Source organism: Bombus flavifrons, chromosome 3 (genome assembly GCF_040668555.2).
Source record: "Bombus flavifrons isolate JBK064 chromosome 3, iyBomFlav1_principal, whole genome shotgun sequence".
Taxonomy (NCBI): domain Eukaryota; kingdom Metazoa; phylum Arthropoda; class Insecta; order Hymenoptera; family Apidae; genus Bombus; species Bombus flavifrons.
The window spans coordinates 3,338,896-3,364,129 of record NC_138444.1 but is presented as its reverse complement, the minus strand read 5'-3'; the positions used below and the strand labels follow the sequence as shown (position 1 = coordinate 3,364,129).

At 36.8% G+C, this 25,234-nt stretch overlaps 1 protein-coding gene and 2 long non-coding RNA genes across 6 annotated transcripts in view; 2 read left to right on the top strand and 1 right to left on the bottom strand.

Annotated features, from left to right (window-relative positions):
* Positions 1-25,234, bottom strand: part of LOC138178120 (transducin beta-like protein 2) — a 62,921-nt gene that overhangs the window by 12,902 nt on the left and 24,785 nt on the right. For 2 of the 4 annotated variants that reach the window (XM_069109616.1, XM_069109615.1), the window contains exons 2-3: positions 19,412-19,642; positions 9,174-11,321 (exon numbers count right to left, since the gene is read on the bottom strand). In XM_069109616.1, the coding sequence (XP_068965717.1) occupies positions 9,556-11,321; positions 19,412-19,642 (1,997 nt within the window). In that variant the 3' untranslated portion in view covers positions 9,174-9,555. Of the gene's footprint in view, positions 1-9,173; positions 11,322-19,411; positions 19,643-20,570; positions 20,730-25,234 lie in introns of those variants that run through there. The other 2 variants (XM_069109617.1, XM_069109618.1) reach the window with 2 other exon arrangements.
* Positions 233-7,791, top strand: LOC138178129 (uncharacterized). The gene is made up of 2 exons (XR_011172603.1): positions 233-419; positions 6,563-7,791. It is a non-coding gene; the product is annotated as an uncharacterized LOC138178129 (long non-coding RNA).
* LOC138178131 (uncharacterized) lies at positions 14,136-17,068 on the top strand. Its single transcript, XR_011172606.1, has 2 exons — positions 14,136-14,877; positions 16,048-17,068. It is a non-coding gene; the product is annotated as an uncharacterized LOC138178131 (long non-coding RNA).

The following is a 25,234-nucleotide window of genomic DNA, read 5'->3' as shown; positions in this document are numbered from 1 at the left end:
AGCCAATAGCTTCGAACACGTATGAGCAATCCTACGTTTCATATTTTTAAATGTTGTTGACAAATTTTTTTACGTGGAGCTATTTAAAGAATAACGTTTATCAAGTTAAACCAGTAACACTGGAAGGTATCATACGTAAAATTGTTCATACGTGTTAGAATCTATCGCTTACAGCAGTAAACAGAGTAGGGAAATGCTTCCAAAGAACTCAAACATCTATCGCAATAGAGCCCATAATTCACTGCAGTGAAATATACACATAGGGACAAAATCGGCTCCTTTTACAGGCAACATGACGTGCAACCTTCTCGTCTTGCTCATCGGGTGACGTTAATGTCGGGGCGGTGTGTCAAATTTGAACAATTATATCTCAGAAATAGCTTGTGTACGGCATTATACATTAAAATAAAGTATTAAGGGTAAGTAAAGTATTAGATATTGGATTAAAATATTTTGAAAATGACAAGCATGAGATGACACGTTTAAAAATATAGGTTCTAATTTAAAAATTCGAAGTTGGTTGCTGAAAGATTTTTCAATGTCACCAAAAGTATCTGTTTCCCTCAATGTGCTCTAACTTTCGTTTGAAACATTTTTTTTATATTTCTCGTATCTTTCGAGACGTTTTCCTGGGGAAGTTAAAACGAGACACTCTGTATAACTGCTTGTCCAAATTAGTTTTCTAAACGTATTCATATTATACATATTTACATACGTCAACGTAATGACACTACCTCCGGGCGGAAATACGTTTACATATATTACATACGTGCCTTGATAACAAGTCGTAACTAGACACTGCGAAAGATTGTATATCCATATCCAGTACGAAGAACCACACTTTCGCTTTGTACGTAAATCCGGTTACAGTTATCTTTTAACTCTCTCGCTGATCGTAACGAGAAAACGTGCAGTTTCGTTGGCAGGCCTGCACGAGGAGACTCATAATGCCATTGGCGAACTTTCTGATTAGGAAAGGTCTTCGATTTATCTTCGATACGTGTGATAGTCAGAAAAACTCCAGTCGCAATATAACGTCGTCACGTATAAATGACGCAAATATACGCTGTAAACAATTTCTTATGCTATAAAATAATTCTTTCGTGAAAATAAAAATTAGCATCTTAATTTACAAATACGTGACTTTGAGTTTAATAAAGAAGACGCTTGTGTAGGTATATATAAATGATTTACAGTCTTCGTTTTGGAATAAATAAAGGATAGAAGTTTGCGGTTTTAGTTAACATCTTCCGTACCATATATATTGTTTTCAAGTTAAACGAAATTAAGCTTCAAGGACGATTTACAGAAAGAGAAAGTAAAAAAGGAAAACAAAGTAAAGGAATCGATAAAATAAGGTACCAATGTCGAGGATAACGATTGTTTATCTTTCGATTGTTAAACAGCTCCGACAATGCAAACAATTAACTTTTTTCGGCCAAGCTCTGAAAAAAACAGATGTTCGATGAAAAGGCTAAAGTTGAGATTCTTGGTTTTATTCTTTTCAGGAAATTTATAGCGCATTTCGCGATGCTTCTTCACAACACGCATTCTTAAATGTCTCTTGACAATGATATGTTTCTCATTGCTGTTTCGAACGGGTGCGAAAAAAAGAACACGCAGTCGCTTAACAAATATTTACACTTTAATCGTCCTTCTTCATTCCAGTCACAATCACAATATTATCTTTCCAAAAAAAAAAAAAAAGAGGAATCGTACAATGTCCTCACATAGTTCACACCGTCTCCCATACATACGTATCTCTTATTTATTTTAAACCATTCGCAATCAAAGAACGAATCATTCTTATCAAAAAATGCAACTATTTTGTTATATTGTTACGAAGCAAATGTATAAATCTTTTAGGATTTATTCAAGTCGAAGCGTTATTTCGCTTGTTCGAAACGAAACCGTGGTAATTTACTTCGTGTATTTTGACGGAATATTCCATTGTTGTGATGTAGCAAACATGTCGGTCTATTCTATCATGCGAATGGCTTAAAACAGACAGATGTTCCATGATCATTCCAACATTTTGTCTCTCGAATCGAAAAGCTTCGTACCGCATTTACGACGTCAAGGAAAAATTGTTTTGCAATCCTTGTAAAACAGATAACGGCTCGCTAATTTCTTGGCTGTATAACAGAGGAGAAAAAGAGAGTGTGGGAGAGAGAAAGAGAAAGAGAAAGTATGAAATCGCGGAAGCAAATGTCCGCAATCTTCTGGAACAAAATTACGTAACGTGTGACCTTTGTATCTGATGGAACCGCGATCGTCGCGGGATCGTTCGCCAAAACAGAGGCGTAACCATGTCACTGCGAGCACTAGAAGGCACGATCGAACTTTCTTCGCGAGATTTTCATGCGAAAGCTCTCTCTCTCTCTCTCTCTCTCTCTCTCTCTCTCTCTCTTTCTCTCTAAAGAATTGGCATCGACGTGATATAATGGTTCAGAGAACGTTCGCGATGAACGCAAGATCTCTTCGATTTGGACTTCGTACATACGTTTCAAATACGTCGCACGAAATAATCGTAGGCTGATTCCACGTGGAATTTTATTTTATTTTATTGCTGTTTATTAAGGCGTTCAGTGGAGCGCGACGAAATATGATCAACATTGAAGATAAAACTTTCTCTCGGCAAACAAGACACCTTTTAATCAGTTTTTCGAATTAGCTATGATGATTCACGAAACCATATAGGTATTTAAACATTTATCACGTGTGTTATACAAGATATGTATTTTGAAATTTCATTAACACCGTAAACATTTCAGCTGTGTGCTTGCAGTTTTCTATATACTTTAGCATTTATTTCAGGCTTTATCAACAAAGTCATAATAGTCGTGTCTCATAACCGTGTCGATGAAGTTTCAAAAAGTATAATATACGTATAATGCATGTAATACGTTATCCACCAAAGTCTTCCGTACGAAGTGTTCAAAGACTTTCCTGAATCACTGTACGTTTAAAAAGCAAAAATTCGGTACACTGCGATTTTAATGAAATATTCTAATGTAGGTATTTAACTTTCTCCTAACGTTCTGTCGAAACTTTCAATTTTCCCGCAACACGAAGCGTGTTAAAATCGCACGAAATCATCTAAAAAGCCTATGTATATATTCTATTAAAACAACACTGTTTTTCTGTGTAGTACACATGTTTACATTTTTATCGGTAACACGTATGCGAACCAATCGAAGCTTTCAAAATCTCAATTCCAAATACTTCCAGCAGAAATAAATAATCGTTAATATCTTCCAGTTTGCGGGGTTTGCGCGATCGTGTTATGTGAAAACCGCGGTAAAGAACACGGAAATCATTATAAGGCTGTAATTACGTTCGCGTTGGATGCTTGAATATGTCATCGTTAATGGTTGGTCGTTACATAGTCTAACGAACAGCTAATTACAATTCTTACGGTCTAAATTTGTCCGAAATTAGCTTAGCATCGATATCTACTTAGTTACGAATCGAGAAATTCTCTGAATTTTTGCACGCTCAGATTACAGAAAATCGTGTATCGACAAGTATATCCATTTAGGCATTATCGGCGTCATGTTATAGTAAGGGCAGTAAAATATTGCTTTTTCGATCTATATCGCGTGGCACACGACTGTTATTGCATTTTTCTCATCGTCCTTGATCATTCTTCCGCAAGCTCTGTTATATATATTTCATCGATTTTAATTGTTGACCTTAAAACTGGTTTTCCTAGCTGATTTATAATTTAGGATACAATAAAAAAAAAAAAAAAAAAACACGATATACCGGGCATGAAAAATACATCTCGCATCTCTTTTATCTCATTTTTCGTTACTTTTTTCTCGATGGAACGAAGTTTCCTTAACATTGCGTGAATGGTATTGCCGCATTGTAAAGTTGATACAATCAAAAGCATAGAACGATGCTGACACATAGAAGATTTATTAAATAAAAACTCACTAATCGTAAATATCGATAAATTGTCTGTGCAAAATACAATTCTCATCGATCCTTCGCATTCCAGCATTCTCTATGTATTACGAAGGAAAAGAAATCACCAGAGATCGTTCATCACAGAAAAATCATTGTTCCATCGGTTGTTTTTCGTAGCGAGAGAACAGAACGCAAAATGATCGGGAGCACAAAGAAAAAGGCACGTTGTAGAAACTTTGGCAATGCGTCGAACGAACGTTCCGTCGTTTCCAACATGCTGAGTAGATTGACTAACGCTGATTTTCGATGATAACAGGAAAGGTGATCTTTAAAACATGGGAGCAGCGAGGCAAAAATATAGGGAAAAAACGAACAAAATAGTTTGAAACGTATCGTACTTAACAATACACTTGAAACTAAAAAAAAAAATTTGACTTGGCAGTGTGAACATAAACGTTGGACTACCAAAGAATTAACCTTCGTACCTTCTTACCCTAACAATACTTGAATTATATTTCAGAATTAACAAAAGTCTTAAATTCCACGTCGAAAATAGCTTTATATAATCACTTTACATAATCATGATTGTATAAATTAGAGGACAAAAGGTTAAATCTTTTTTTCAGCACCAATCAAACCTCCGTTATTCGTACAATTATTCATACAATTAAACGGTTTGTCTTTACGTCTCTCTCTCTCTCTCTCTCTCTCTCTCTCTCTCTCTCTCCATCGTTTCTTAGTTGCGCAATCTTCTTCCATTCACGCAATTTCTTTCCTTTCTTTTTGTCATTATTATTCTTTTCTCGCCTATATTGTCTAACGCTTAACGAGTAGACAGATAATCGTTTTGATCGATGATTCTTCGAGACAAAAGTATCTGACCGATGTGACCACTTCGATTCTCGCCATCGGACACTGTTAACGTTGCGTGTGTATACGTGGACTGCACTATACTAACAGATGCAGTCATCGACAAAGTTAATCGATGAGTACGTTGCCATCGATCGAGCTGCAAACGAATTACGATTTCACGACGCGAATATAATGTGTCTTACTATATACATATGTACATGTGTGTATAAACGGTGACCTCAAGAAAAGTGTCTCTCCCGAAACACGACTGATGATTCAAGAAAGAAAACGATCGGTATATATTCGGTACGACCTCCTTCTATTCATCGATCATCCGAGGTTAAGCTTACGTAATCGAGCAGCTTCTACATACACATGTATGTATGCTTAATACACGTGGGTCGCTTTCAAGCGATGGAAATAACAAAAAGCGTTTTAAAAGTCTAGCGGACGAGGCTCGGGAGAGAGAGAGAGAGAGAGAGAGAGAGAGAGACACGTCTATCTACGATAGAAGGCAAAGTTCGAGGTTGCCAGAGGAGACACGATCGGTGAAAATATCAATTTTTTTCTTTCCAACGACATCTTTACAGATGCACAATGCGTACGGTATACAAATGTATACGTATCTCGGTCGATCGTCGAGGAAAAGAATCATTTCGCTTGTTTCTTTTTTTCCTTGACGCCTCTTCGTGGTTAGTTTACATTAATCATTTTTATCCGTGCATTTAACGCGCGCACACTTTCCTATACACCTACGTTATATACGACGTTAAACGAAGATAAGGAGTTTCTGGTTATTTCGGTGCAACAAAATGAAAAGAAAGGGGAATGAAAGATCGGGTGGGAGGGAAACACGAAACAGGGGAGTTCATTATATGCTTTGCAGTGTCGCAGCATTTCCATTGTTTCCTCTCGAGGACACGTTGCCTCGCGAGGACACGTTGCCTCGCGAGGATTTGTTCGCGACCATCTTTCCTCTTGTATCTCGTTTCTCTTTTTATTTTCAGCAGACTTTTGATGAACAATTTTCTTCATTTTTTTTTTTTCGTTTTCTTTTTTTAATGAGTCGTAATAACGCGAACAATAAAGAAACGAGACAATGTTCTTTCCATCGCGATGCTTCGACGATTCGAATTTCATTCGGAACGCGGGACAGACGCGCACCGAACGAGATCGCTTCAAGGCTGATGATTCATCATGAAACTTCATCAGATGTAATATTCTGAAAAAGGAACGAGATCCTCGGGCAATGATAGCTTTATAAATTTCTCAATAAGAAAGATCGTCCATTGAAATGCGTAACCTGATCGTTCCGGCAAGATGGTTGATATTCTTTGAAAGTTGCACGCTGTTTGCAAGATCAGCGAAATTACTATGTCATTGTCGATTGAATCGGATCGAAGTGATTAATGAACCATTTATACGAAAATGGCAAGGATTGCTTCTAACATATCTGAGAAAAATACTCCCGCGTGACAAGCGGTTCAAAGTAATTTGAAAATCATTCGAGAAAAATAGTCAAATTGCGATGCTTGGTAAACCCTGTCGGTTTACTCTTTGGATCGGAGTTCCGAATTACTTTGAACCATACGTCTAATGCACTTTTCTCTCGACGATTCTCTAAAGGTATTCAAGTATTTTGTCATTTCTGTTTCATCATTTTCTTATACCTCCAATGGATACTTTCTTTAATGTTATTTGTTAGTGAGAAAACCGGGGAGTTTTTGAAATTGTATGCAGTTATAAAGGATTGAGAGTAAAAATAATTTTTTATATAATAAATGTATTTTTCCAGTATTTGGACGTCATTCAAACGGTACAAATGAAAAATAAATCAGTTGTTCTCGGTATACAAAAAGATGCATGAAAATATAACAAAATTAATCGATCGTGAACGAATCCCCGTGATGATCCCCGTTGTACTTCTGCAAGTAATGGCTGAGAAAATCGGAGGAACATTCTTCATACAGGATGCACAGGTACTTTGCCTCTCGATGCGCTTAAATAAATATTATGCTATTTACAAAGCGATGAATAATATTGCTTTTCATACCACGTGACTTTCTAGCATGAAAACGGTACCATGGGCGTAATGAAACGATCCTTATGAATATATCGAGCTCCAATGACGATTAACGGATTCGTACGTGTTAAGAAAGTTTTTCTTCAAAATGTTTTGAATAAATGTTTGAATATCGCAACGAAAGAATGTCAGATGATATATGTACAAGAAGCTGAGATCGATGTACCGATGCGAGGTCGAAAACGTTTTTCTGATATTTTGACACGAGTCATAATATACATAAATTAAACGGTAAAAAAACAAGAAGGACAACAACAATAAGAAAAAGAAACGTCGGGACGAACCTAAGATGGCAGAGCTAAAATTAAGTAAAATAATTTCAACTGGTGTAAAGCACCGGTTTCCAAGGATGATTGCATTTCATCGTGAAAACCTGTTACACAGAAGTGTAATTTTCCCGGCTCTTGGAAGGAGGAAAATGCAAAATTCTATTGCGGAATACTTTGTACAAATAACCACGTGCGTTTGGGACAATATTGCTATGTACGTTATATCTACTATACGTTTGATAGACAAATGGGCACACACAGGGCATCAGTTAATGTCGGTAATAAAGTATAAAATCACGGAACATTATCCGCTGTCTTAATTCATATAGCGTGAGGCGAAATCGGACGTACGGTTCTCAGGGATTCGATCCCGGTTCGGATCGAGTATTCCCGATCGTTTACATGCGACGACACGTATGAAACGAAAACATTGTGTCATATGAACGCGAGATAATGGATTATTGTGGTCAATTATAAAAATGTCGCTCGATTCGGCTCACGTTCGCTACTTTTGTCTTGGGGAAGAAATTCGATAACCGATTATGGATGAAGAACGAGCGGAGTGGCACGCACGCACGCGGCGATAAGGTACATTCGTTTCTGTTTTGCTCGACAAACACGAAGAGGACAGAGCGGGCATTTTATCGCAAGAAAATCCTTATCTCTTGCCAATCCGAGAAGAAAGAAAAAAAAATTACCGAAGTATATAATTTAAAGAAGAAGAAGGAAAAGAGAATAGCAATTAAAAGGGAAAAAAGAAACTAAAAACCAAGTTGATTCGAAGTAACATCTCGATCTTTGTGTCTGTGTCCTCGTTTAGCGGCATTTTCTAGACGTTTTCGAGGAGAATTTAAATGCAAGTCATTGTGGAAGCCCGAGACACTTACGAGCATCAATGACGCCGCGTGTCCTCCTCTCGCAGTACGTGTACGAAAAAACGACGCGGGATGAAATATGCATGAGAAGAAGTCGCAAATCGCAAGGTATAAGAAACGCACACGTACACGCGTATACATGTATGTATATGCATACTATGTATATACGTGTGTAAGCATATATACATATATACACATACATATACTTATATCTACACGCACACACACACTCTCTCTCTCTCTCTCACACACACACATATATACATATATATATATAGTATATGCATATATGCATAAACGTACATATATACACACATAGATGCCAGATGTACTTTTTTACATGATACATGAAGTGTGAGAAACTCGAAACATATTACTACATATGAGAAACAATGTGTGTAAATGTATATCACCACTAACATCACTTGCCGAGGAAATTGTCTCGTGAATAGGAAATATTGTTGTACAATGAAGTCTCTCTATCAGCAAGAACTTGAGTTAGACGGATCATCGAGTAATAATCTTTATTATTGCGATTGTCATCGCTAACAAAATTTACATAATTCACCTCTAACAACAAAGGACGAAGAATTTTTCTTGCGACTGCGAGACTTGCGAACTCGTACGATTCGTCGTTACTTTTGAAAATATTATATTTCAGATGTGTAGCACGTCGAGTCGCAATGCGCAATATTCTAATCTGAGGGTAAAAAGATTCGACTTTTCAATTTTTGTTACATTTTCTGCATTTTTTAATGTTTAAAGAAAAGAGTGTTAAAAACAGAACTAATTTTTTCGAGTACCGATTTTTCCGATATAAACGATCCATGTGTTTCTATTTTCTCGGATCTTAAAAAAAGCAGAAATTTGTCAGAAAAATAGAAATCGGCTAAAGGAAATTAACACCTTCCATCGAGGCCGCAATAGAGATTCATTAAAAGGAAAATTTTATATTAATCTATATCATGTATAAAAAAGAAAAAAAAGTCGAGTCAAATTTTTTCCTCGGCAACGATGTGCATCGTACAAAAAGTTGGCTATAATCTATTTTTGATACTGAATGTATGAATTGTGTATACGTGTGTATGTATATGTCCATCTGTGCGAGCGAAAAACGCGACCCCGGTATGATGAACACTGCCTAAACGCGTCGGGGACCGCATTATGTATGTAGTTCCATTTTTCTTTTTTTTTTTTTTTTTTTTTTTTTTTTTGTTTGTTACGTATCACAGACTTCACTTGGAACTGAACACTGACGGAAGTTACTCGCGCAGGCCGACACAATTAACGTTTTCATAGTAGATTCAACTTATTAAGTTGAGAAGACGAAGATCGTGAACCATCGACGTTTACGCATTCTAACCTCTCGATGGAATCCTACGCGGCGAGATTACATAATAGCAAACGTCCGAATTTCAAATTGCTCGACGACGAAAAAGAAATTCGATTTTCACCACGCAGTTTGTTTGAGCATCTCGCGAAAAAGAAGTCCGGCGGTTCATTCACTGCACTCCTTTTTTCTCTTCTAGGCGAATTCCCATTTTCTTGGTCATTGACGATTCTACGAGATGTCGTGTTGCAGCTTCCTTAACATGAGATCCATCACGATCCTAGCATCCTCTACGGAATCGTGCCCCTTTACTTGAATTTCTCTACGTAGCACCGTCCTCGCTAACGTCTTTAGACTGCTACGAAAAGGGTAACCGAGGAAATGCGGAAACGCGACGCATGTGTCGATCACCGTCGTGTGGAGTAACCTGAGCGCACGCAGATCGTTCTCCAGCCCGTGACCTATGAGTATGGTCTCCGCGTGGACGAAACTGGTCAAGTCTCTCTGAACGTCCCTGAGTGTTTTCGTCGCTTTTGCCAGATCTTTTGCAGTGATGCCGCTGAATCTGGTATTGTAATCGATCACCTCGGTGTCCGGCTTCACCAAAGTGTCGTAAACGACCTTGCCGTCGATGCCGACCACGGTAACCTTGGCTAGTTCGAGACCGCGCCGCGTAAAGCACATCTCGCAGTCCAAAGCATAAACGCCGTAATTACCATCTGTGGGCACGGTTCTCGCCAATCTGGTACGGACGTAGCCATCGAATGGGCCGTTATAACCCGGCGCCAATCCCGTCCACACATGCATTCGAGCTATAGTGCAGCCTTGGGCGTTATCTCGTCCTCGACAACACTCCCATGTATCACAGTGAGTGCCTGCTACGAGGCCGCTACGTAGCTTGCCCCAGTGGTAGACGCATGGTTCGTGGTACAGGTATTCACCGTTGTTCTGGTTCACGTAGAACACTCTGTAACATCTGGCACATTTTCTTTCATCGACGACCAGGATCGGTTCGTAGAAATCCCGAGTCGGGTCGCTTCTGGATTGCTCTTGGTAACTGCAGTCGGACGAAGAAAATGACGAAGATGATGAATCGGTAGAGGACGACGACTCGCCGATGTCTGAACTTTTATCACTATCCGAAGCACTCTCTTGCTCTAGATCGGAATTCTCCACCGAACTTCCGCTGCAATGTCCACTGTCTCCCTCGCTCTCCACCGGCCACATAGCACTGTTGCCGCCAGGTACGAATTCCTGCGCGTTCGCGTCCAAATGATGATAGCCACGAGCTCGGTGACCCATCGGGTGCTGATAATGGTTGATAATCACCGCGTAGCCAGGGAAATAACTGTACTCCACGGGATAGCCAAGGTGAGCTAGCTGCTCCCCGGTGAGCGTGTATCTGCGAAGCAACGAAGCGAGAGCTGCGTCACTCAAATGCTGCAGTTCCCTTCTCTGAGTGCTCGGAAAAATACCGCGAGACTTCCTCAAGCTGCCATTTGCACTTGTCCCGGGCTCGCTGTCGTTCTTGTTTTCCTCGTCGTGAGAATCATTCTGAATCTGGATTCTTCTGGAACACGAATTTTTTCTCGCCGTGGACTTTATCTCGGAGGTCTCCGAGTCTCGACAGTGGACGTGTCGACGATGCCGTTGTTGCTGTTGGCTGGACTGCTCGTCTTCGTGTTCGTCGTCCCGAAGCTCGCGACGTTGATCTCGTGGAGTTCTGGTACGATTCTTTCGTTGCCTTCTACTTAGGATGGCTCGGTCTTCCTTCGTTGACGACGATGTCGTCGTCGAATTTGCTCCGTCCGAGGTTGCAGATGGGCCATCGGATGCGGTAATTGTCGCCAACGCGGAAGTTGAGGAAGGCGACTTGCTGTTGCTCCCTGATAGTGTCCCCTTCGTTGAACCTGATGTCTCATGATTCGCCTGACAGTTGTTGTATTGATCGGTCTCCCCAGGATCCAGCACCTCTTCTTCCGGCCCCAGGCCGCAATCTTTATGTCACATACAAAAACATATATGCGTCAGTTCATCGTCCGGCAGCGAGATATAAAAATCTCCTACATTATACTGTTAAGAATTTGCCACACACCACGCGCATGCATCTCTGTCCTATTTCTAACATCTCCTTAGTGCTTCTAAATATCTCTACGTGATTTCCTTATTATGTTTCTTAGGATAAATTGTACATTCTTTAGAATATATTCATGACTAAACTTTTCAAATTAAATTTCATATTAGATCGTCGTGATATTTCTTTTTCTCGCAATGGAAGATACTTCAAGTTTTAATTTAATTAATTAAATGGGATAGTCTCTTAGTATGGTAAATTTCTCCTCTGACTAGATACGGCAAGAGTAAAAAGAACTTTATATTTATACTTTTTCCTCTCTCGTTTTATTTTCTTTCCGCCGATGTGATCAAGAATACATCCAAAACTCGCGGTCACATCAATCGCTCTTGAACTAGAGACCGTCATATTTCTGCCTTAAACACCGATATCTACAAAATCGTACAAAATTCGAATATAGTTCGCGAATACTTCGCGAAATAGAGAAGCGAACACGGCTGTATGGAAAGATCGTGTTGAGAGTGCTGCGCGATTAATTTGTCTCGAAAGAAGAAAATATGAAAGTGGAGGCTTGCCACGGACGTATGAAATAACATATATGGATTTTTGTCTGTTCATAAAGGAGACACGATGTAAACGCATCATTGTATAAGCGTCCACATCAGCGATTGTACATATTGACTACAACAAAGCACCTTTGTCGACGAACGTTTGTAACGCGTATCTTCAGATTTTTAATTTTTAATTTAAAACAAAGGTAGTGCTCTCTTCTTTAATATCGATGCTGAATAGGTTGCTGCATATGAAATGTTCTTTCAGATAAAACTTTTATCGTTGTGTAGTTTCTAAAACATAAATATGATCAAAGTAATTTTCACATGATATTCTACTCAACCTGTAGCTTCTAAGAATTATCAATCGTAGAATTCAATAGTTCTTGGAATGTACACTTCCTCTTAATGCACAATCCTTATGCATTAAAAAATAGTCTAGTGAAAAATTTGTCAGCTCACAAATGTACATGTTACATGTACATTACAAATTAGTCATGTTGAGATAATTAAATTCTAAAAAGATTTATTTCGATTTTCTTAAATATACGTAACTTACAGAAATTACAGAAATGGATATCTAATTTATAGTAAATTATTTTTTCTTTAACATGACTGCTAATTGACAAATAGGCTAAGTAATCGGTATGACCCGCCAAATTCAAACTTCGGTGAAATGACATTTCATATGCACCAACGTTAATACTCGTTAAAAGAATGTTTCAAACATTTTTATAAGAAATGAATGAAAAGGAAATTGAAAATTAGACATTTTCGTCGAAACTTCGTTCTCCTAAACGATATTCGAGAAAAAGCAATTCGATGCAAGCCAGTTCTTTAATTTTCTCTAAAACAAGATCCATATAAAACTTAGCAAAAATTCGACTGGTTTACGAGCCGTTGCCAGCTAACCAGATAGAATCTTCGGACGTTCCTCGTTCGTGTTAATCACGGGAAATAAAAAGCACAATCGAGTGGCGTTACGCTCTCGTTACGGACCGAAGCACAAAAAAACAGGCGGCCAATAAAAGGTGAACCATTTTAACGCCTCTTGTTTATTCAGCAATACGCAACTTTCGCCGAATGCGTCACGGAAAGGGTCGCTTTCTTTTCTACGTTTTTACGGGCAGAAATGCCGTTCCTTTCTTTCGAACGAATACCGAATACATATACCGTGCACGTCTAAATTCGTGGTACAAACGAAGTCAGGAAGATTCTATAAAATTTCCATGATTTTATTGTTAAACTTAAATCAATTGCGTATGATATCCACGGCGAACGAGAAAAGAAGAAAGAGAAGAATATGAAGGAACAACGCGTCATAGCTGCGTTTTAATGAACGCGCCTGGAAAAGAAATCTTTCAACGGATCCGGAGTGTGCAATTGTTTAAAAATCGAAAGGTTTTTTTATATTAATTGAATTTGAAAGAAAATGTATCCGGCTTGAAGAGACGGCGTGTCTACTGTAAACGATTGCATACAATTTGGGGAAATGTTTATTTAGAGCGAGTCATGTGACGGAGAACTTCAGAAAATTGGCTTACGATTTCGACAGAAACAGCTGTGAAACTATGAAGTTTATTTGTTTGGTCAATCATGCTGTATTATGAATGTATAAGATGATGTTATATTACAGTTGGATTTAAAACGAAATATTTAATATATATCTCTTTGGTACTTTCTTATAAAATTACAAGATTGCTTTTAAATCCAATTCTAACTGTTATATGCCTTAAATATTATAAATTCCAATTTCAGTACTTTTACGTCTATCTAATAATAAATACTACATATTTTCGTATCACCTATACATTTCTTGGCATGTTCTGGTATTTACACGTGGTATATTTTACCGTGTTTCTGCATTTCTCAAGATTACTAATAGAACGCAGACATGTTGAACCTCGAGTTTACGAATCAGCAAAGAACAAAACGAGAAACAGAAACTTCTTAATGTTGCTGCGTTCTTTCGGTCATTTTCTACTCAATTGCATTTTTTGAGCGTTAAAAAGTATCAGAAACTTGAGCAAAATATAAAAAAGTTCTTAGTATTTCGTGGATCTTTGTACAATTTCCTATATTTACTAAACGTGATTAAGGGAAATGGAAACTACATGCAGATTTATACAAAGTATACAAATCTCTCAAACAACACATATACAATAATATATGCGACAAATGTAGAATGATACAAAACAGTGTTCAAATATTTTGGTTCCCTTGAGCAATCGATTGAAAATACCATTGAACGAATAAAAAAAAATAGTTTACAGGGCCACTGTAACATAATCGATTAAATACGGCACACGTGCATGTTCACTGATTTTTACATACATAGAGGTCACATCGCTTCCCCACTAACCCAATAAAAATGTATAGATCGCAACAACGTTGATACGTCCTTTTTCAAAATCATCCTATGAACGAAATCAATATAAATAATACCACGTCAGCAGTGACGTCTCAGAAAGGTAGTGCAAACGTACGAAGAAAGAACGCCAGAGAGAAAAGTAGGATTACCTCAATTTTGTGATAATTTTATCGGTTTCTCGGTGATTTCTACGAAGAAGACGTTGAATAAGCATTGCATAGAAATAATTTAATAGCGATAAACAAGTAATCCAGTTTCTAGAGAGAGATGGACGCGATCAGTAGAGATTCCCCGCGCTTTCGAGAGATAGCAAGCGAAAAATGGAACGAAGGATGAAGGAGAGACGAGGAAATCTGAGCGGTGACTCGGATAACGGAAAACGGTATCCCCGTTCGCAGGAATGACCGGCGTCGATATGTACCGTTGCGTCATTTAATGAAATCATCGGCTGCCACGCGTTGTTCCTCGCATAGTTTGATTATTCGAGAAAATCCCGGTATCCGCGTGAGCGCTAGCTGCGGCCAAGGTGGGAAATAGAGAAGAAGAACTGCTACGAGGTAATTTTCCCAACATTTGATAAAAAAATTCATGATATGTCGATTGACTTACTGAAATAATTACGAGGTAAAACTAACTTAAATTAGCATTCAGAAAATGTTCTAAAAACGCATTTTCGATTACTTTATTTACGTTCATTTATACTCGTCTCTAATTTAAATGAAAAATCATAGAAACAGCCGATAAATCCTCAACCTTCAAAACCTCACCATACGGCATTTTGATTTTTAAAATCAGCTCTCGAATTTAAGCGCGGGACGCGATATCGACAAATAATTGAAAGTGTGCGGATCAGAAGCTTGAGAAACAGAAGCAGTGATTTTGATGATCGTCGATCCGCTAATCTCGTACATCGAATTATCGACTTACGACGAGTCGTTTCATCGAGTCCGTAGCGTAATCATAAACTGTCTGTTGCTTCGGTGTGTGGGCTTGATTTAAGGCCAGAGAATTTCCCACGTCGCGCTATTATTAGGTTGTTACAACTACGCTTGTTACGTTCGCGCATCAGAAAGGTGATAGCGAACGCAGCAACCAGCCAGTGTCCCCGAATTCTATATATCATTTCGTGGAATTAAATTCGGGATAATCGATCGATCGATATCGCTATTTGAATGTTGATGATTTTACTTAATCAAAGTGTCTTATCTATCGTTTTATTTCGAAAATAAAGGAACCTGAAATTATTATTTTCCTTGCCTCGTCTTCATTCTTCTTCGCTCAATTTAAGATTCTTTATAACTATAACTATAGTTTGTATAATATAATGCTGAACATGGTTACTTAAAAAAATATTTTTACTTCAATTTTGCAGAAGTTGTAGTAATAGAAAGATACGGAAGAATAAACAACGCGTGTTTCCTTGTATTTAATACGGCAAATTTAAAGATTTTCTAAGCTATGTGATCAATTTCTGACCTAAGTGTCTTAATATTTTTGTATAGGAAATAGAGAGATACATCATATTGGCGTATAAAACAAATCTGCAGCACAATTTAAGAATAGTCGTGATCTTAAAATCTTACGTCATTCGAAACCATTTTATTTTTCTTCGTTTCTCTTTTCATTTTTTTTCTTTAATCTTCTAAGCTTTAAGTCTAACAGATTGTTAGCCCATTTGCGTGGAACACTCTGTATGATAATACCTATATCACGTAAATGCTTCGCAGGTAAAATAAAACGGAAAACGTAATATATCAAAGGCTACGAATGATTCGGAGAAATTTGAAATTATATCGATACGAAGAATACCGAAATGATAAGAAATTCATTCAAATGCGTTAGCAAGATAATGATAGTGCAATGAAAGAGACGATTCGAGAAACGGCGCAAGTTCACTAGCCGTTTTCTAAATTTATGTGCCAACCCACGGACATTTCCGAGATTATTTTTGATCGCGACTCGCATTTCGAGACTATGTTTCCCAAATCGTCGATCGGAAACGGAAGAATGTTTAAAGACTAACCGTGACTTTCTACCGGCGCTACATGGTGTATTTCACGATCATTGGTGATTACTGTTTCGCGCGAAGGAAGGAATGATTCACAGTACACGATTTCGTGGTTAAGGCGGCCGTAACTGATGACTCACATTAATTACTGAATGTTTTTCAACGATAATACAATCGCAAATATTTCGCGAGGAATTAAGCATATTATTTTGCTGGAAGTAATCCAACGAACGTGACCGGGCCTTATTGTTATATAAATATTTCTAATTTTATGTATGCATCATTTTTTGTCTAGAGATAGCGCAGTACTACTAGATTACTACGTATGAAGTGACCGATTTCATAAATGCGTAAAATCATTCAGGATTTAATGATCGAAAGTAGCGTTAAATAACTTCTTAAAATTTCGTTGCCACTGCAATGAGACACGGTTACTATGATTATTGAATCGCGAAATGTCCATAAAAGCTGTCAAATATTTATCACAAGTAAACACCGAATGAAAATTCTTCTACCATATGAATGAAATTTTACTAATATAATCGTAATAGTTGCGTCTCATCGCAATGCTAACGAAATTTCAAAATGCTTTGTATAATACACACACGATGTATCCATAAAATGTTTCTATGATAAGTATCGAAATTTGTTCATGAGTCGTAAAAGTTGTTCTCGAAACTAGTCATAGTGTTAGAAGAGAAATCACAAATATGAAATACTTAAAGAAAAAAAGAAAAGAGGAGAAAAAGTGAAGAATTAAAAGTATACACAGGGAAGATATAAGCTGAGCAGAAGAAGAATTCTAAGCGACACGATGGCGAAAGGTATTACAACTAGGGTCGTGGACATTCCAGTTAAAAGGCGTCTTTTCCATGAAGCACAGCAGCCTGGAGCTGAAGTCCTTTTGTTACTCACGTTTCTCGGTATGTCTCGTGAGGGCATGCACGTACACACGTGGCACGATGTGCCCCGTCTCTGGATTCGAGGTTAAACGCGGCGGGAGGAGCGAGAGAAGAGAAACTCACCGGTAAGAGAAGTGGATGCCGCTTTACGAAAATCTTTCATGGTCAACGGGTCACCCACGATCGTCATCGCGTAAAACCATGAAAGGATACGACACAACGAACTGTTTAAATATTTTAATCCTTACATGGCGCGTTACGAAATCCATCTAACATAAGTACTTTAACATACTTTACGGTTGTACAAATTGAATATCAATTAGCTAGTGACGATTATATCGATGATACGTGTATCAGTTGGTGATAATGAGAAATACAGGCGTTTAATCCTGTTCCGATTTCAAAGATGAAATAGTGAAAGTAGTCGTTCGATGCGAGCGATTTTTCCATCGTTTTCAGACTTTCTCTATGTTCGTCCTTCTTTAGATAATTGGATCGATTCACGAAGAAGAAAAAAAGGGCAAATAGCGTTTAATCATAGCGCTTGAGAGTCATCCATTCCTCCTTTCCGAACACACAAGGAAGTATAATACAAACAAACGGTAATACATATAAATCCAGATTGAGGTGTAAAAGAAAAAAGCGATCGGGACAGGATAATGTCTATCAAGAAATCAAGGAGTTTGCGACCGAACAGCTTGATTTCACTCAAACGACCTACATTTTGCCCGTCTACTTCTGTGTTCGTATAGCTAGACGAAGAAGCTGTAGTAACGAGTAACACGAATATTTAATAATAATAAGTAGACTACGGATATTTATGAAAATTCAAATTCATACGAATAAAAGTAAGAGGATAAAAAACCTTCCTGCGAGTTTTATACGGAAGATTTCCTACCGTGTTTGATGATCATATCAGCAAATCCACGGTTTCGTTGACTTTGCGACTAGAAAGAAGTATTTTAATACGAAAGAGTCGAGAAAGGGAATAATCTGATAAATTCGAAGATGTAAGATTTAAAAAATAGGTAACAAAGCCAGGATACTTTGTAAGAAATGAATAATATTAGTTCAATATCGGGTTAGTTTGATTATTATGTTTTAACGTTTTAAAATTGATAATGAAATTTCAAAAAATTCAATTCAATTTCAAAAATTTTCAAGTACTTTGGTGAGTCAATGTAAAACCTAAATAATCCTCTGAATATTATACCGCATGTTTTACCTACTTTGGATAATTTGCGCGCATTTAATTTTTCTATGAAAGTACGAACATCCGCGGTGCAGTGATATACTGTAATTTGTCACATAAGAAAGTGTTTTTCTTCCAAAGATTATGATTCGTATTAAAATACATCTTGTATATCTAATATCGCAACTTTAGGAAGGTGGATATAATTTTTATCGCGGTTACGTTTATATGCCACGCGTTGCGCATGAATCGAGTCGAAGAAAACGTCAAGAGACATGTAAGTACATAGGTTTTAATTGTAGAAACGGTACAAGCAAAGACAGAGATCGGCTATTGTTACTGGCACAATAACAAGGTAACGATGACACATGCAAATTAAAAAGGTCCGCCGCGTCACCGATGAAGACATAGACAATTTTCTTGAATAAAAAGAAAATATCGTTCTGCTATAACGGAGTTATATGCCGTGTATATCGAAATAGTTGAAAGAAACGTCGAGGAGAGAAACAGAAGTGGAAAGAAAGAAAGATTGTCCTTCGGATGACTTTATCAGAGACATAACTTTTTTATCGCCTTTCTCGCGCAATAGCGGTAATTGTTGCACACACCAATAACGTAGCATTCATCGTCAAAAATCTCAAAAATGAATCTCGTCGTTTGATTTACGACTCATGCGCTCCCTTCCAGGCCTTTCAACTTCACTAGAAATTTCCACTTAACGTTGTGCAACTTTTCCAGATAATCGAAATACTTAATAATCGAAATCTTCTAACCAACAACGCGACCTATTTAATCTTAGTGATGTAATCAGTATACCAAAATATTATTAATTCATAAATTATATTGCAAGGTTAGTCTCTGCTCTTACCCTATAAATTCCCATATAGGGCATTTTAGAGCGTAAGAGAAATGTAACGCTAAAGCGATAAGAGAGATGCCGATAATGACTTTTCGTAGGACAAACTTTCTTAAACTATATCGGTACATACCTTCGGCACAGCTTGCGAGAAATCTGCCGTTACTGGAAAAATTCATATCCAAAACTGGACCGGTGTGTCCCTTCAGCACACCCACCATCCACGAATGCGTGAACTCCTGTTGTATTTCACGTCTCTTCTTGTTCTTAGCGCGTTTGTTGCTGCTGCTGCCGGTCGTTCCAGTCGATCCGCTCGTTAAGTCCCTCGAATCTTCGAACTTTACTTTTTCCGATTCTGTACCATCTATAACGATAAATAAACTGCTTGTTAATTTCTACATCGTTGTAAACTTGTTCTGAGTAGGGCACAAAGAAAAGGGTAAAAGTTTTGAGAAAAAAAGATATAGTTCTGCCGAGTAATAAGAAACCATGACGGAGGAGGTCGTGAAACCGAATCTTTAAACCTTCCTTGGTTCGATAGTAGCCCGGTTAAGCTGGTTCAGACACGGCCAGCAGTTTAGTCATGTAGCAAGTAACAACGTTATCATGTAGTCATGTAGTAGTCAACGTTAGTCATGTAGTGGTCAACGTTAGTCATGTAGTGGTCAACGTTAGTCATGTAGTGGTCAACGTTAGTCATGTAGTGGTCAACGTTAGTCATGTAGTGGTCAACGTTAGTCATGTAGTAGTCAACGTTAGTCATGTAGCAACGACGCTTTCATACGTCGTTTCAGCTACAGTGATCCACCAAAATGAACAGTATAAACACGACTTTACTTGTTTTCGGGTCACGATAAATTATTTATCCGGAACTAAATTTAGTTTTTAATGTTTATTAATATGGTAAGTTGAAATTCTCATCAGCTTCCTACTTCTATCTATCTATTAGAAAGAATACCATATCCTTAATTTAGTTACGTTTCTATCCAATAGTAAACTAATAGATTATATACGTGTTAAAATCATATTAAAAACGTATCGGAAGAATGTCAAAAAATTTGTAGAAAAAATTATAATTTCGTTTAAAATATCTTCAACAAAGTTATCGTTGAAAAATTTGTCTCAAGTAAAACGATTACAATATTTCGTTGCCGTCACGTAATAGAACCGCACCACGTGGTACACACGAAATTCTGCTCGTGTCATATCTCACCGCTCGTAGGAAGTCTTTCAAAATATGCTACGAAACGTGACAAATATTCTTACTACCACATTACTATGTGTTTACTTACATATCTTCCACGATTCAAAGTAATGTTTGTTATTGATATAACTAGTCAACAGCCAACGGACAAGTCGATTCGCGTTTTATCTCGGTCGACGAAGAGCAAAACAAAACGAATCGGAAGCCAACGTTCGTGTACGTGGATAGAGACCAAACTCTCTAACTGCGACGGAATAGGAAAACTGTCGAAACGATCGGAGAACTTCTGGTATACACTAGTGACACTACTTTGACCATGTATTACTTAAGCACTTCATACGTACTGAACTAAGTGCGCAACCCCTAGGACCTTTTATACTGTTGCTTAAAACTGTAAAGTATAGAAATCAGTTTTCGGGGGTAAATGACTCCGTCGTGACTAACCCCAACAAGTAACTAATTTACCTGCGTTGTCCTATCCCGGTCGACATACACTCCTACTACTATCGCAAGATACTCCCTCTCATAACCGGCTTTGAATTGTTCAGTACCATGACACGACAGTAAAAGAAGATCATTGGGGGATATTTCGTATTTACTTAGTGAGTAAGAAAGTATACAGAGGTTTAACTAATGTAGGGGGTGTTTAACTAACTAAAAATATATTCCTTGAACGTTGTAAACAAGGGAAGAAAGTAGCAAACAGCGTGTATTATATCTTAGCACTGGTCATTATTTAAATATAACATTAACAAAATAATTATTTAGATGCAATAATCAAATGGTATCATTGTTGCTAAAATTTTCCAAAAAGTATTTACATTTTCGGTATTTATTATTAATATTAAAAACAGTGAGTTCATTATTCAGAAATTCTGAATGTAATTTTTGTTTGAATCTAACCAACGAGAAAAGACAGCATTTTAATATACAGGGTGGTTGGTAACTGGTGGTACAAGCGGAAAGGGGGTGATTCTACGCGAAAAAAGAAGTGGAAAATATAGAATAAAAAAATTTTTTTTTTAATTTCTTTTCTTTAAATCTATAGTGAGATCTGTTATAACGAGACGTGATAAAGTGCACGCGTACCGAGCGAAAATTCAAAGTCGATTTCCTCGAAAACAAAGCCTCGAACGAAAAATTAAAAATGTATATTAAAAATATATATACAGGGTGGTTGGTAACTGGTGGTATAAGCGGAAAGGGGGTGATTCTACGCGAAAAAAGAAGTGGAAAATATAGAATAAAAAAATTTTTTTTTTAATTTCTTTTCTTTAAATCTATAGTGAGATCTGTTATAACGAGACGTGATAAAGTGCACGCGTACCGAGCGAAAATTCAAAGTCGATTTCCTCGAAAACAAAGCCTCGAACGAAAAATTAAAAATGTATATTAAAAATATATATACAGGGTGGTTGGTAACTGGTGGTATAAGCGGAAAGGGGGTGATTCTACGCGAAAAAAGAAGTGGAAAATATAGAATAAAAATTTTCTTTTTTTTTAATTTTTTTTTTAAATCTATAGTGAGATCCGTTATAACGAGACGTGATAAAGTGCACGCGTACCGAGCGAAAATTCAAAGTCGATTTCCTCGAAAACAAAGCCTCGAACGAAAAATTAAAAATGTATATTAAAAATATATATACAGGGTGGTTGGTAACTGGTGGTATAAGCGGAAAGGGGGTGATTCTACGCGAAAAAAAAAGTCGAAAATATAGAATAAAAATTTTTCGTTTGAGGCTTTGTTTTCGAGAAAATTGACTTTGGATTTTCGCTCGGTACGCGTGCACTTTATCACGTCTCGTTATAACGGATCTCACTGTAGATCGTTGTCTCGATGGAAAAATTAAAAAAAAAGAAAAAAAAAGATTAAAAAAAGAATTTTTATTCTATATTTTCGACTTCTTTTTTCGCGTAGAATCACCCCCTTTCCGCTTGTACCACCAGTTACCAACCATCCTGTATATTAAAAAATATATATATACACACAATGGATGATAACCCATATTTATATATTTTTCTTTACTTAACACGTTGACACTGGCGCCGATATTCACGGTTTTCTCCGTAGGGCGACGCCCGAATTAGACTATTCGACACGACCGCAATTTTTCAACTTTGACCTCAATTTACAGCAAAATTACAAAAGCTATACGATTCCTGTTGAGTTCAATAAATTCCGTGGACTTTAACTAATACATTGATATACAATAGTTTGTCAATATCAATTTGCATATATCTATAAATGTTAAGTAAAGCTAGCGGGACCAGCTTTGGCCCCAATTTTGTACTCTTTTCGATTTTTCTCAAAAAGTAGAGGTCTGACGCGAATTCTGAGCATCGCACGCAATTCTGTGAACATTTTTCTATAAGAAACGTTTATAGCGAGAATCAAAAAATTTTTCAATTCCGTACAGAAAAAAAGAATAGTCATGCACGTTCGTCGGAGAACAAGGGGGTTTGATCTATCCGATCAGATGTCATCTTATTATAGTTGTTTGCGCAGAACTATAAAATGGTATAAAAAAATTGTAATGGAATTAACATGTGGGTCTTGCCTCGTAAATGCGTGGTATGTACATAGAAAATGGGATACTAAAAGTATTAAAATTTTTAAATTTCGCGAAGAAATTATTTATCATCTTCATTAATAGCGAACCCCATAGAAAAGAAATGCAAAGTGAAAATGAAGTACTGCCCAAAAAACTATCACATTTTCTGCAGTCGTACCAAGGGCCAGCAAGCAAAACGAAACGGCGGTGTAAACGCATTTATAGAATAAAAGGTGGAGAGCATGCCGCGAAAAGAACCAAAAAAGTAACAACATATTGTGATCGTTGTAAGGGCCAGCCGGCACTCTGCCTAACTTGTTTTAAAAAATTGCACGAAGAAAGGAAATAATTATGTTAAGTTAACAATATTGAATTGTTATGTTTTTACTATCGTATGTCTGCTTATAATGTTGAGGTAAAATAATATAAACCTATTTTGTGAAACACATGTGTGACCCATCGCCGCTCCTCGGGACAGACACGTGTGACTCGTCGATGGCGCACGCCGGCGTCAACATGTTAATTGGTAGATACTCTGATTTGATATTGTACTTCATCATTGCTTCCTTAGGAAGACTTGTTAAAAATAACTTCGGTTTTTTATTATCCTATTTTCCTGAACAGCCTTGATGATTGCTAACAGAATATATGAAGTGTTCACGTGCTATATATATTATTTTTTTATTAATTAAATAAAGAAAAAATATATATATCACCCATATTTATATATTATTCTTTATTTAATTGGTAAATGCTCTGATTTGATATTGTACTTCAACGTTGCTTCCTCAGGAAGATCTGTTAAATAACCTCGGTTCTTTATTATCCTCATTTTGCTGAACAGCCTTGGTGGTTACTAAGAGATTATATGAAGTGTTCACGTGTTACAGTCAGGTTACTAAATATGTTTAAGATAAGAAAATTTATATCGCAAATAACATAAGTGGTATGTTAGTGTATAAATAGTCAAATGGAAAATAATTTGCAGAAAGAGTCATCATATACACGGTGTTCTAGTAACAAATTTCTTTCGAGGATTCCTAAAGAGATTTGAAATAGTATGACTATTCTTTTCTTTTTTTTTTTGTTATTTATTCTCACTTAATTAAGTTATGAAATACTAAATATCTCATTTTACGACATTTTGTCCTTTCGTGTAACGCATCATAAAGTAAGTACATACTATTAATATCGAAAAAATGGCGAAAAAATCGCAAGTGTTGCATGTGATTACATAGGTGGTAACCATTGCAATTTAGCGATAAATCGCAATGAAACGCTTATAAGTTTATAAGGAGACATGGCAGATGTACAATCGATTCTTTCATCGTTTTACCATAAATAAAAGGGAACTCGTTATCTAACATTACAAGTCTGTGTTTTCATATAGGCAGAAAACAATGCATAAATCACCGTGAATACATGTATATATATAATAAATATTATATATAATATAATATAATATGTATACATGTAAAAGGAGCAAAAAATCAATCAGAATATCATTTAGAAAAATATCAGCCTGTAATAAAAATAAGGAATGATGTAACGACGCATATCAAAAGATAGCGTTACGTACTAAGCGCAACTGAACATAAAATTGTTTTAAAAACTCAATTAATAATCATAGACCTTCCTGTACGATTGAGCTAATACTACCAGTAAAATTTTACCAGTCATGAATTAAACATTCATAAATTAATAATTATATTTAGAAAACAGTAATAAGTTTGCTAATAAAGCGAATTAAATTTTACAAATTATTTATTTATTACTTTTTATTTTATCTATTCGTTTTAAAAATGATTAACCTTCTGCACTCTGTTGTCGCCGTCATTGCAACAGCGCAAATGAAATTAACAACGTTATTGTCGCAGCTGCGGCGACATTGTAAATACGATTATAAGTAGTTTCGGAACAACTGGTAACCCATGGTAAAAATGATTCAGAGTTTCTGCTAGGTCATGTTAAAAATTACTCAGAATGCAAAAGGTTAAAAGTATTCCATCTCATAATAAATTTTGAAATCATAGGAAAGAAATCTACAATCAATACCTAATTTGTAACCTGTAAATTTACGAATGTTATTTATTTAGTAAATTATTGCACAATAGAATCTCGACATTGACTCATCTCTCTCTCTTTCTCTTATCGTCAAAATTATGTGGGTCACTTTCGCCCAAACTTTGGGAAAACCCAA